General features: G+C 39.9%; 1 protein-coding gene across 4 annotated transcripts in view; it reads right to left on the reverse strand.

The window, feature by feature from the left end:
• Window positions 1–14,516, reverse strand: part of ROS1 (ROS proto-oncogene 1, receptor tyrosine kinase) — a 124,346-nt gene that overhangs the window by 73,522 nt on the left and 36,308 nt on the right. For all 4 annotated transcript variants that reach the window (XM_040474472.1, XM_040474473.1, XM_040474475.1 and 1 more), the window contains exons 13-18: window positions 13,272–13,768; window positions 11,602–11,814; window positions 10,476–10,586; window positions 9,290–9,468; window positions 5,991–6,182; window positions 2,285–2,385 (exon numbers count right to left, since the gene is read on the reverse strand). In XM_040474472.1, coding sequence (XP_040330406.1) covers window positions 2,285–2,385; window positions 5,991–6,182; window positions 9,290–9,468; window positions 10,476–10,586; window positions 11,602–11,814; window positions 13,272–13,768 — 1,293 coding nt within the window. The remainder of the gene's footprint in view (window positions 1–2,284; window positions 2,386–5,990; window positions 6,183–9,289; window positions 9,469–10,475; window positions 10,587–11,601; window positions 11,815–13,271; window positions 13,769–14,516) is intronic.

A 14,516-nucleotide genomic window follows, 5' to 3' on the forward strand; every position in this document is an offset into this window, starting at 1 on the left:
AAAATATTGAAAAAGAAAAACAAACTGAGGACCGAATATTAGCTATCTTTAAGTCTTTTTCTAAATTTATAGTAATCAAGAAAATGTAGTATTGGCATGAGATTAGACAAATATAATAAAGGAGCAGAATAGAGAATCCAAAAATAGACCAAAATATATTCAGTCAAATAATTTTGAACAAGGGCACAAAGCAATTAAATAACACAAGGCAAATCTTTTTAACAAATGGTACTGGAACAATTGGATATTCATATGAAAAGGAAAGAAACATCTAAAAACCTATTTTAAGTGGATCACATATTTAAATATGGAAGCTAAAACAATAAAAAGTACATCATAGGGGCACCTGGGTGGCTCAGTCGGTTAAGTGTCCGACTTCAGCTCAGGTCACGATCTCGCGGTCCATGAGTTCGAGCCCCGCGTCGGGCTCTGTGCTGACAGCTCAGAGCCTGGAGCCTGTTTCAGATTCTGTGTCTCCCTCTCTCTCTGCCCCTCCCCCACTCACACTCTGTCTCTCTCTCCTTCAAAAATAAATAAACATTAAAAATTTTTTTTAAAAAGTACATCATATAAAATTCTCACAACCTTGGGATAGGCAAAGATACCTCATAGAAGGCACAGAAAACACAAACCATAAAGAAAATAATTGATAAATTGGGTAAGTCAAAATTAAAAACTTCTACTCACCAAAATACACCACCAACAAATATATAGGTAAGCCAAACACTGAGAGAAAAATTTCACAACACATATACTTTACAAAGGACTTATATACATAATACATAAAGATCTCCTGCATCTCAATACGGACAAGATTATACAGCCAATTAAATAGTGAGAAAAATACTTGAAGAGTCACATCACAACAGACAATATATAAATAGTCAATAACAAATTAAAAAGTGGTGAAAATTATTAGTTATTGATGAAGTGTAAATTAAAAGTACAATGATATATTGCTACATACACCAATGAATGGTGAAAATTTGAAAGATTGCTAAAGCCAACTGTTGGGAGGATGTGGACGAACCAGAGCTGTCATACATCTCTGGAGGAAATGTAAAATGGTATAAACCCTCTGAAAACCAGGAAATTATTTAAGAAGTTAAGCATGTATCTTCCATATCACCCAGCAATTCTACTCATAGGTATTTATCCAACAATACATCCAAAGCCTTGGGTACAAATATTTATACAATTTTATCCATAATAACCAAAATCGGGAAGCAATCCAAATGTCCATAAAGAGGAGAATGGATATGCCAACTATGGTATGTTCATGCAATGGAATGCTACTCAGCAATAAAAAGGAAAGACTAATACTCTTAACAACATGGATGAATCATAAAGATATTATGCTAAGTAAAAGAAGCCAGACACAAAAGGTACATATTTCAGGGGCAGGGGGGATTGATTGGGTAGGGGCACAGGAAAATTTCTGTGATGATGGACAAATATGTGTCTTTTTTAAAATTTTTCTTTATTGTGCTTATTTATTTAGTTTTGAGAGAGAGAGAGCTTGAGCAGGGGAGGGGCAGAGAGAGAGGGAGAGAGAGAATCCCAAACAGGCTCCACACTGTCAAAACAGAGACCTATGTGAGGCTCAAACTCATGAACCATAAGATCATGACCTTATTCAAAACCAAGAGTCAAACACATAACCAGCTGAGCTACCCAGGCGCCCCTCAACATATCTGTGTCTTAAAATGTACTTGTCAAAACTGATATCGTGGAATACTGAAGATCTGAACATTTCATATTATGTACATTACACCTAATTTTAATAAGCAAAAATGTTAAAAAAAAAAAAGAAAAGAAAGTGTAGGAAAAATACTAGAAAAAAACTACCTTACAGTATTACTATGGAAGATGTGGAAATGCCAACAAGAGAACCAGGGGCTTAGTTTGAGGACACAGATTGAGAGAATAATTCATGTGCTTCTTTCGACTCCAGTCTTCATGTGTGCTGTGCAGGATGATTCCTGCCTAACTCCATCATGTTAAGAAGAAGAAAAACACATCTATCCATTTCTTGGGCTCTTGAGGAGCATTCTTCTCAGTGCCTCCATTGTACTCTCTTTCTACCCCATCACAGTATTCACCATATTCTACTGTCATTAGTTGTTTACAAACCTATCTTTCCCCACAAGCACAATGCCTGCAAAAACAGTGGACAACTAGTAAGTGCTTATTGGAAGAATAATGAATGCTCATGCACTGTCACATAACTGAGGGGTAAGTCATTCTCATCCTCAACAGATTGTTTTCAAGAGATATTACTTACCTCCACCCTCGAAGAACAGCTGTGTACAGGTGAATGCATTGACTGTCTTGAACCAACCAATACAGGAGCCCATCACTAAGGTCTAAAGTTAGAGCAACTACCTAAATAGAAAATAAGAAAATGAATCAAATGCATGTTTGGAGGAGACTTTTGTGAATAAGTCACACTTAAACTATAGATATCTCTTTAATGTCCTCTTTGGAATAATAAACTCGATAATTTTTACCTTTCGCTGAATAAAAAAATTATGTGAGATGCCTATTCCTATGTAACTTGGATATAAACACAAGTTTCCTAAAAGTCCTCAGAAGGCAGGGACTTCCACAGACTTAGCTCTGGTTGTTCTCAAAGTATGATTTTTGGACCAGCAGCATCAGCAGCACCTGCAAAGTTATTACAAATTTTCAACCACACTCCAGGTCCTACAGATGTCCAGATGACATCTGAAAACCACTCCTTACTAATCTTTGTCTTTTTGTTACAGTCCATGCCTTAATTTTATGTCCCGTCATCCAGGAAAGGCCTGAGGAAAGACTGCTTCTCCTCTTGAAAGGAATTGAAAGGAGACTGCTTCTCCTCGTGAAACAGATTGCATAAGACAGAAGTTACAATTCAAGGGAACACTTTTGCTTTCTTTGGCTTTGTAGGAATTTTTCAAATAAGCTGAGATGGCCAGGTATATGACCCCAGAGTGGTGAATTCTTCCTATAGCAGACCTAGAGGCTAAGAGAGATCAAGGATTAAAGTTGATGGCTACATCTCTAACAAAATTCTGCAGCATAAAAACAAAAATGATGAGCCAGTGAGAAATGTAGAAAGAATACAACAAGGTATCCAAGAACAAAAAAAAGGCACATCATTGCAAAAACCTCCAGCTGTCATATAAATCACAGCCTCTGTCTTCAAGGAAACGCAGTCTACTCCTTACCCACAAAATAAAAAACAAAAAACAAAAAACAAACAAAAAACTATCTAGCAATCCTCAGCCTTTTGGGAGTTGAATCATATCCTTGCCTCAGGCTAAAAGAAATTTATTGATTATTGTGTCAGTTAAAGTGAAATCAGGTTAATCTTGTTTCATTATTCATAATGAGAGGCACTCAAGTTTTCTAAATCAAAAAGTCTGTTTTATCTCTTAAAAAAAGAATATTCTACAACTCCCTGTTCTAGAATACAGCAAACTATTAGAGTCATAGATAACATTCAGGTGTTGGGTCATTACCAATTCCTTTGCATCAGTCATTTGAGCCCATATTTAAACAGAGCCAGAGGACATTCCATAAATCTTTGGTAACCACTGTTGTCTAATAACAGCCATGCCTTGGAAATGCCAACAAGGCATAACTATAAACTTGAGGTTTAATCCTGTGGTAACGTGCACTACATATATATATGAGCCCACCCGATCCATCAGATGTGGCAGCGGCTATCTTTTCACGTTAGATGAATGTCTCACTGCATTCTCCCTTTTAATCACACAAATACCAAGCCTTTCTATAAATAATTGGCTGTTTATTTTATTACACCTACTGATTGCACAGTATCTCATGGCTCCATGATAAATTTATGCGTAACATATGAAGGGATGAATGACAGTGAAATGAAGAGTTCTGCTCGGTGCAAAATATGTCACCTTGAAAACACCCACTAGCATTAATGGAGGCAGATGGGTAAGACATCAAACCATGGAACCAAACTATAGATTTGTACAAGCAGCACTCCCCAGGATTTGGAGTGGGAATTTAAAGAAGGATGTGTTTCCCCAAACATGCTGAGAAATCTAGTTTTCCACTCATTTACAGAAAAATCCCTATGGCCACTGTAGAACTTTCCAGAGTGAACATTACTCAAACAACGAGATCAGAGCACTGGGGGACATTACTGACAAAGTCCCAGGAACAGACAGAAAGTTACTCTTGAGATAGTATTTTTTTTATCTTTAATATGCTTTTACAAAAATAAAAGTGCTTTCCCCCAGCACTTATAGAGACATAAAAAGATATACTTTTCCTATATTCAGACTCAAAGTTTCCAAAATAAAATTAAGGGATACTTTCATTATTTGACAGAAATGATTAATCTCTGCGTAAATTTGTATTTCTTTTAGGGGAGTGTGGGTGGCTCAGTTGGTTAAGTGTCTGACTCTTGATTTCAGCTCAGGTCATGATCTCATGGTTTGTGAGTTCAAGCCCCATACGGGGCTTTACGCTGACAGTGCAGATCCTGCTTGAGATTCTCTCGCTCTCTCTCTCTCTCACTCTCTCTCTCTCTCTTTCTTGCTGCCCCTTCCCTGCTCACTCTCTTTTTTTTTTCTGTCAAAGTAAATAAGTAAAACTTTAAAAAAAAAAATGCCCGTGGAAAAAAAATTGCATTTCTTTTAAATATCTGTGCTATAATCTGTATATACAACTGAAACTAATGTAATGTTCTATGTCAATTATATCTCAATTTAAAAAATAAATAAATAAATAAATAAATAAATAAATAAATAATAAATTTTTAAAAAAATCCTAGACTTGGGGATCATGTGACTCAATAATTTGTTTATAAATGATCTGGTTTATTTATATTATGGGTGATTTATCTCTACTGGCAGAAAAAAAATGATTAAAACAATAAGAAAAAAATTAAGGAATATCCTAGGTAGAAATAGTACAAGTGCTTTCTTTCTTTTTCATGCTTTTCTGTGATTTCTAAATTTCCTACAGGAAGCACAAAATTCAGAAATTTATGAACAGGAAAGACAAAATTCAGAAATTTCAGATGATAGCTACAGGGTATCAAGAAGATAGGTATTGCTTGTAGAAGTTGAAGATCAAGAAAAATAAGTTTTGCTTCTAGAAGCTGAGGAAGTAACATCTGTTTTAGAAATGTTCCTAGGGGCGCCTGGGTGGCGCAGTCGGTTAAGCGTCCGACTTCAGCCAGGTCACGATCTCGCGGTCCGTGAGTTCCAGCCCCGCGTCAGGCTCTGGGCTGATGGCTCAGAGCCTGGAGCCTGTTTCCGATTCTGAGTCTCCCTCTCTCTCTGCCCCTCCCCCGTTCATGCTCTGTCTCTCTCTGTCCCAAAAATAAATAAACGTTGAAAAAAAAAATTAAAAAAAAAAAAAAAAAGAAATGTTCCTATATCAGGTGTGCTTTTCAGATTTAGTTGCAATAATAAGAGCTTAACCACTGAGTAGTTACCATGTGCCTCGCACTGTTCTCAGCATCTCACATTAATTATCTCATTTAATCTTTGCAACAACCCTAAGAGGTAGGACAATTGCTAACATTCCCATTTTTCAGACAAGGAAGCAAAGAGAAGTGAAATAATTTGCTAGGAGTCACAGTTTCTAGAGCAGTCAGTACCCAAAATTGATCAAAGATAATAAAACATCTACTCATTACTCAATAAGAAGCTCTAAAATAGCCAATACAATTCCTGAAGATTATAAAAACAGTCAGAAATTAAAGTGCTTTTAAGTGCGGGTCCTTTCCAGATACAGCAAAGTGTAAACATCTCCATATTGTATTTAATTTGTTTAATTATTATGACAATCAAATAAGACTTAGAAAAAATTTGGTTACACCAAGATCTTACTGTAACAGTATTTCCTTTCAGATTCTACCTTAACTATTCCCTACAAGCAGAAACAGTATTATCGTAACTATTCGATAGCACTATTTAGTATGACTAAATGATCAGGTCTTATTTTTAAGTTGTCACCTTTTTCCCAGAAAACCAAGGCTGTGCCTGTATTACAAGGGAACTTTCTCCGTTTAGCCTGGTGCTTTCCACTGAGTGTAGTGTGGTCCAATAGAGATATCCTCCGAGCGAATCCACCGCCATGTCGTTCACCAGCAACTTCACATGGGTCACAATGTCCGTGTGCCCTGTCAACAGAGACTGCCTTTGTATCTATAAAACATAATAGTAGGGTTGATTAATAATTTTCAAATGACACTGTCATTTCTTAATAGTGTGTTGCAGAGGTGCCTGGGTGGCTCAGTCGGTTAAGCGTCCGACTTCGGCTCAGGTCATGATCTCACGGTCCGTGAGTTCGAGCCCCGCGTCGGGCTCTGTGCTGACAGCTCAGAGCCTGGAGCCTGTTTCAGATTCTGTGTCTCCCTCTTTCTCTGACCCTCCCCTGTTCATGCTCTCTCTGTGTCTCAAAAATAAATAAATGCTACAAAAAAAAAAAATTTAATAGTGTGTTGCAATCGTTAGTAAATTGTTACATTCTTCCCACTGGGAATGTTCATTAGCGCCGTGTACTGGGTAGTGTGCAAAGCCTTGGGAGCAAAACAGTCATGGAAGCTGCTCTCGTTGAGCTTCTCTCTTTTCAGGACTCTAGGGGAAAAAAGGAGGCAAATTTACTTTGAATTAAAATACTTATTTTTCCTAATCATACAACCCCACAATTCAAACACTGCTAGATAAGAATGTACTGGATAGCAATTGCATTACTAGGTATTTATACAAAGGATACAAAGATGCCAATTTGAAGGGGCACATGCACCCCAATATTTATAGCAGTGCTATCAACAATAGCCAAATTATATGGAAAGAGCCTAAAAGTCCATCGACTGATGAATGGATAAAGAAGATGTGGTATATACATACAATGGATTGTTACTCAGCAATCAAAAAGAATAAAATCTTGCCATTTGCGACAACGTGGATGGAACTAGAGTGTATTATGCTAAGCGAAATAAGTCAGAGAGAGACAAATGTCATATGATTTCATTCATATGTGGAATTTAAGAAACAAAACAGATGAACATAAAGGAAAGGAAAGAAAAAAAATAAGATCAAAGCAGAGAAGGAGGCAGCCCACACGACACTCTTAAAGACAGAGAACAAACTAAGGGTTGCTGGAGGGGAGGTCGGTGGGGGGGATAAGCTAAATGGACAACACGCACTAAGGAGGGCACTTGTTGGGATGAGCACTGAGTGTTGTATGTAAGTGATGAATCACTCAATTCTACTCCTGAAACCATTATTACACTATATGTTAGCCAACTTGGATTAAAATTTTTGAAAAGAGAGAGAGATTTAAAAAAAAGTGTATTTGATTAGACTCCTGGAGAAGATGTATACATCCTGATAAATGATGATGTCTCTCCTTGTTGCTTTTTTTCAGTATATTTCCCTGATATTAATTATTGCCATTACTGAGTACTTATTGGGTGTCAGGCACAGAACATTTTTATCTTGAAATATTAGCTTTTGTAACCCTAACATTATGCCTCTAAAGGATTTCTATCACAAGTTAACTAGGTTCAAGGAATTTAAGTAATTTTTCCTAGAGTTAAACAGTTTTATAAGAGACAGAGAAAAATACCTGAAACCACTTTTTATATTCACTCTTACACTTCCTCCTTCAAAACTTTTTTTTTTTTTAACTATTTTTAAACTAATCAATTTTAGGGTGTATTCTCAGATTTACCCCACTCAATTCCATTCCACCTGCATATCACTGGCACTTATGAATTCAGACTACACCGCATTGCTTTGCCTCTAAATACATTGCTTTGGATGCTTCTTCTATTATTTTTTTGAGGGGAGGGTGTAGAAAGAGGGAGAGAGAGAATCCTAAGCAGGTTCCGTGCTGTCAGTGCAGAGCCCAAAGCAGGGTTCAAATCCATGAACCATGAGATCAGGACCTAGCCAAAATCAAGAGTCAGCTGCTTAACCGACTGAGCCCCCCTTCTTCTATTATTTATATATGTGTTTTATCTCATCAAAAGAGCAAGGACAACAAGGGTTGGTTGCACAACACTGGACATACTAAAACCCAGCACATTTTATGCAATAAATTAATTCTATTGTATGTGAGTTGTGCCGCCTAAAGCTGATTTTTTAAAACAGATACATATCTACTATTAACTTTATGTTCCCTACTATGCCTTTCTTCATGGCTCCCAACACATTGGTAACAGATAAATGATTGTTGAACGAATAAATAAGTGGACAACAAGCACCCTCCTGATTAGAAAACGGTTCCAGGACTGCATTTCTTGATCTTTCAGACCAGTGTGCTCATCGCTAACCATCCCTCTCTTCAAAATGTACCACAACACAGACGTACACGACGTCTTCAGGTTGCATCCAGCTACACTCTCCATCCTCCCCACCCCACTCTACAACTGCGGAGGCTGGTGTCCATAGACTACACCAACTGGACTCTCACTTTCTGGCTTCCAATGGCATGCAGCCAGTGGAAGTAAGGGCAGATCAGAGGGAAGAAAGAAAGAGGGTTCAGGTGCTTACTCCCCCAGGCCACTCCTTTCCAGAACATACCTTTTGACAGTGGCTGGGTTTCACGTCAGCAACTCCCATAGCTACAGCCCTTACCATGTTCTTCCCCCTTCATCCCCGTGCCCCCATGTGCCTAAAGGTGGTTCTAACTTCCCACACTTACTAGCCCAGGGCATGTTTCACCATCCTTTGTTCATTTTCCTTAGCCCTCTCCACACCTTTGAAAATCGTCCCTCCATTGGGTTTCCTTCACTGGGTCTTTGGAGTATGCCATCTTCCTCCAGGGCACTGACCCACATGTGAACATTTTAATATATTTAAGATATTATGGAGCACCTGGGTGGCTCAGTCGGGTAAGCACCCCACTTTGGCTCAGGTCATGATCTCACGGTCCGTGGGCTCAAGCCCCGCATCAGGCTCGGTGCTGACAGCTCAGAGTCTGGAGCCCACTTTGAATTCTGTCTCCCTCTCTCTCTTCTTCTCCCCCACTCACACTCTGTCTCTCTCTCTCTCAAAAATAAACATTAAAAAGTTTTTTTAAAAAGCTATTATTGAAAGTATACAACTAGTACAACAAACAGCGATATAAAGTTTTCTTTACCCATAAATCCCTTTTAGCTAAAAAGTGAGTATGTTTAGAGACAAATATTAAATAAATAATAGCATAGGTGGCACACAAGTATGAAAAACGACATGAAAACTCCCAGCCACTGAAGTGGTTGGGTATTGTTCTAGAGCATCCAGAATGCTGAGCTTTAACTTACCACATACGTCCTTCCAGCCCAGTAGAGAAACTGACCCAGCCAATCAAAAGCTAAAGCCCCTGCTCCTGCAATGTTGGGTATGCGATAATTCTCTGAGATATCCGTCCCATTCAGCAGCCACACATGAACATCACCTTTCGTGTCGCTGTAGTAGAGGCTGTTGTTATACCAGTCCATGTCTCAAAACAAAATGAATTAGTAGCAGTTATTTTTCATGTATGCCAGCATAAACATGGTGAGTCAGCAAATCACTCCTGCACCTCCACATAATTTGAAAGCACATACTAACATGATATCCATTAGAACTTCAGGGATCTATCAAGAATACTTCTATAATGTTATCTCAAAAGCTCAACCCCGGGGGACTAGGAAGAGGAATTGATATTCACCAAGCACTTCTCTTTGCCAAACATTGTCCCAGGCACTTTACGTATCTCACTTAAATCTGAAAACAAAGGTATGAAGTAGGAATTATCCCCATTTTTGACACGGGGAGCCCAAGACTCAGTGAGATTATCTATTCTTCCCAAGGCCTCACAGATAAAAATGGGGAGCCCAGAGCGAAGACAACTCCAAAGCATCATTCTTCGTACCATTACCATGCTACCTCCTAAGTCCAACTCCTACGTTGGTCAGAAATGCTGCTGTGCTTTTAGTGGCCCAGCAAATAGATCAAATAAGTAATATGGTTATAGAAGGTGCCATCTGCAGGCAAGTTCACTGTTGCATCATCCTACAACGAAGACTTTTCCTTCATTCCGATGTGTTCTAGGCAAAATGACCCACTTCTTACTTAATATTCCTCTGTGTCAAGAAATTGTTTCTTACATTGTATTTAGAACTTCATGCAACCATTCCGTGCTTCAGTCTTACAACAAACATAACAAATTACTTAAGTATAGCTGTTTTTAAGTGGAACCAGATAGGCTGTTACCATGAGACAACGTTGACAGATTCAAATACATTCAAATACATCAATAAATAGCCTCACCTTTTGTGAAATAATAAATAGCACCTATACCTGAGAACTGATATTTCTACACTGGCAGTGTAGTTCACTGAATGTTTTTTCCTTTCATTATTGTCCTACTACCCAAACACTCAATTCTTTCAATGTATTGAAGAGCGTAGGAAGCCTTATAAGTAGAATCCTGACGTCCAAGTGAACAAGGGATTTGGTGTTTACCTGACACATTTCCTATATCAGAGGACAGGAACTCTCCTGGGCCAAAGCTATTTAATGGCTTACTCCAAAGCCCATCTTCTTTCACAGCCATGATAAACGGTGGTTCTGAAGCTGTTTGGGAAAAAAAAAAAAAAAAAAGAAATACTGCAGAAGGCACACGTTTTAAGGGACACATCTTATACCCCAAGATTTCCTTTATAAAGTATAAGAATATCAACGTTTGAAAAACACTGTGGAAGGACATGGATGGCTACATGTGCCTAATAGAATTACCTATAATATTAAACACGTTTTGTGATTTTTGGATAAATAATTGAAGTTGAATGTGAAGAGAAGTGTGGGTGACATTGCCTCTAGAGCAATGTCATCGTCGTGGCACAATCCTCCTGCCCCGTTGGATACTGGTTGCCGTGATCCCATGCAGAGCGCCCAAAAGCCACCGTGGTAACAATAGCAATACAAACATAATAGTTATCTTTCCGTTTCCTTTTCAGCCAAGAGGATGGATTTCAGCATAATTCAGAGCCCCTCAACTTCTCTCACCATGATCTTCTGAGTTCCAGGGGTATTATCACTTAACAAACCACGAGAAAGAAGAGAGCCATAAAGAAGAAGGAACGATATTGTTTCCTCAAAAATATCTTGAAAACTTTAAAATAACAATTTAGAAACGTAAATTCAATATCGCACAATGCCTTATTTGCTTTCCTAATCCAGATAATAAACATGGTGAGTCAGCAAATCACTCCTGCACCTCCACATAATTTGACATACTCAAAGTGACAAATGCACCCTCATTCTAATTTCTTTACCACCCTGGAGGAGAGGAACTCTTAAGGACACAGAGAATAAGCCTATTTTGTCAGAATTACTCCCTAAATCAAGGACATTTTCAGTGTACCTGGGTGGCTCAGTCAGTTCAGCATCCGACTCTTGATCTCGGCTCAGGTCATGATCTCACAATTCATGAGATCAAGCCCCACGTCAGGCTTTGTGCTGATAGCATGAAGCCTGCTTGGAGGGCTCTCTCTCCTCTCTCTGCCTCTCCCCCACTCGTTTTCTCCCTCTCTCTCTCTCTCTCTCAAAATAAATAAACTTTAAAAAATAAAAAAGACCGTTTCCTCACCTGGCACCAGAGTGGTGCCCACCAAGGGCTCCGACCAAGGGCCTGGCCCCTTGGGAGAACCGGCTCTCACAGAAACCTTGTATCTTGCAGCACTCTGCAGCTCAGGCACATTAAGCACGGTCCCACTTATGTTAGAGAAAATCCGAGTGATTTCAGGAAAGTCCTCGGTTGATACTTTCACCTCGTAAGTCCAGTTCTGCCAGGCGGAGGGGCCTAATGAGAAGAGTTAAACAACATTACTGACCAGGATGACATAGACAAGGGCAAACAAAAAATTGCCAGTAAATTCATCTACACCTTCATCTTGAGTGGAAGGGTAATTGGGCAGTAAAACCTGTTACCCCGCCAGTCATCAGGGTTAGTCTCATGATATGACTAGGACACTGTCCATTCCAGCCACACCATAGCTTTTGCTCTGTCGAAGGAGACATCATTTCTAACCAATCAGAGTCAAGCTCGGTCGAAGCTAGATGTGTGGCTACGTAAAATTGTCAGGAGGGTGCTCTATAATACCGCTAAGTGTAACCAGGCTCCTAAAGAAAAAACGTTTAATGATGAATCTCTACTACAACTCTCAGTGTTTGCATAGCACCTTCCTCTAGAAATCCAAACTATACAAAAACAAACAAACAAACAACAACAACAACAAAAACTTCCTATACGGCAGTTGAAATATACAGCAAACAGGCGTAGTTAGCTTTGTCGTAAGGTAAAAAATAGCCCATGTTTGCTAAATAGTCTAGAATCAGGAGTTGGCAAACTACAGCCCACAGGCCAGATCTGGCCCTCTGCCTGTTTTTGTAAATAAAGTTGTACTGGAACACAGCCACAGTTCCTCATTTACATATCATCTATGGCTGTTTACACACTGTAACGGCAGACTTGAGTAGCTATGACAGAGACCATATGGCCCACAGAGCTGAACATATGTACTATCTAGTCCTTCCTTTACAGAAGAAGTTTGCCCACCTCTGTGCTAGATACTAAGTGTTCTACGTAAGCACCTTAATTCTTTTTTTCAATATATGAAGTTCATTGTCAAATTGGTTTCCATACAACACCCAGTGCTCATCCCAAAAGGTGCCCTCCTTAAGCACCTTAATTTAATCTGCATGACAATCCCACAGAAATATGTAAGTAACATTCTGGTTTTCCAGCAGTGGAAAACAACGCATGGGCTGATTAAGTAGCACGCCCAGGATCATTCTACTAATAAATGACAAGGCCCGCCTTTGAAACCATGTAGGCTGGCCCCAGAGCCCACCTGCTGACCCTCCATACACACTGCCTCTCTAGAGATGAAAGTTCAAGTTCAAAGAGCTTTAAGAAATTGCTCCAATTCATGTCAGGTCTAGATGGGTCCAAATCTCAACCCACCTTCTCTATCCCTCTCGCTAATACATTCACTCAGACCACAGTGTCAGTGCCTGGCCCCTGGGTGACATTCAATGAATGTGCAAACTATTCTGTTGGGATATACATGGTGAATACAGAGATCCTAATAATAAATGCAGAACAAATGTATAAGCACTTTTTCTGGAGTTAAAAAGCATTTCTGGTTGATGACTGAATATAATCACCTACGGGTTCTCAAAATTGAGTCGCATGTCAAGCAGTTCAAACTCTCCTTCCATCAAGGCCAGAAACCACACTGGGGAGGGGGCACTCACTGGCTCCTATGGCGAGGGCAGGGGGTTTCCACTGAACCAGGGCCTGGTGGGAGCCAAAGAGCACGGAGAGCTGCTGGGGGCGGCCCGGCATGGGGTGTGGCTGGGCGTAGGAGCCAAAGATGACCAAGTTCCCAAATCCATACTCTTCTATGTGACTCAGGTCGCATCCCACGATGAACTCATTGAAAGACAAAGAGTCTTGTTGGAAAACAGCCTTGCCATCTGTGACAAGGAAGTCATTGTTTTCACAAGCAAAGCTCTTCACATCGGCAAAGGAGACATGAGCTAGGACAGGATGGGAAGCAGAGCCGTCCAGAAACGTTGACATGAAGACACGAGCGGTGTCATTGAAATAAATGATTCGTTTGGACTGTGGTTTCACTGCAAAGTCCTTTAATGTGCAACTCTCCACAATACGCAGGGCTTCTGAGTCCCGACCAGATGGCACAGGGAGATCTACTCTATAAATGCCGTCTTTCAGGAGATAAAACGCGTACCTGACATAGGAGCAAAAGAAGCCGGGTGTGATCCAATGCAAGGGTGAGGGTAACACTTTGTCCTGTTGTGCAGTCAGAACCTCTGATCTTACCAGTCACTGAGTCCAGGGTGTCCCAAGGTGCAAAAGAGTAAAGGTATTTACTAAAGATACACACTATTCATTTAAGTTAGAGGCTGAAACATTGCAAAATTTCAGTCTCACTTAACAATGCTTTGTCTCTAACCATATATGTGACTTTCTAAGGAATCAGAAAATTTAAGAGCAGAAAGGGTCTTAAAGATTTTCTAATGAAGCCTACTTTTTTTAATGTTTAATTATATTTTGAGAGAGTGCAAGCAGGGGAGGGGCAGACAGAGGGGGACAGAGGAAGCAGGCTTTGCACTAACAGCAGCAACCCCCATGTGGGGCTCGAACTTGCGAACCACGAGATCACAACCTGAGCCCGAGTCAGACGCTCACCTGACTGAGCCACCCAGACACCCCCTAATGAAGCTTACTTTTAAAGGAAAGCATATTTGGGGCGCCTGGGTGGCGCAGTCGGTTAAGCGTCCGACTTCAGCCAGGTCACGATCTCGCGGTCTGTGAGTTCGAGCCCCGCGTCGGGCTCTGGGCTGATGGCTCAGAGCCTGGAGCCTGTTTCCGATTCTGTGTCTCCCTCTCTCTCTGACCCTCCCCCCGTTCATGCTCTGTCTCTCTCTGTCCCAAAAATAAATAAACGTTGAAAAAAAAATTTAAAAAAAAAAAAA

Source organism: Herpailurus yagouaroundi, unplaced genomic scaffold, assembly GCF_014898765.1.
Source record: "Herpailurus yagouaroundi ecotype Mexico unplaced genomic scaffold, PumYag 139, whole genome shotgun sequence".
NCBI lineage: Eukaryota > Metazoa > Chordata > Mammalia > Carnivora > Felidae > Herpailurus > Herpailurus yagouaroundi.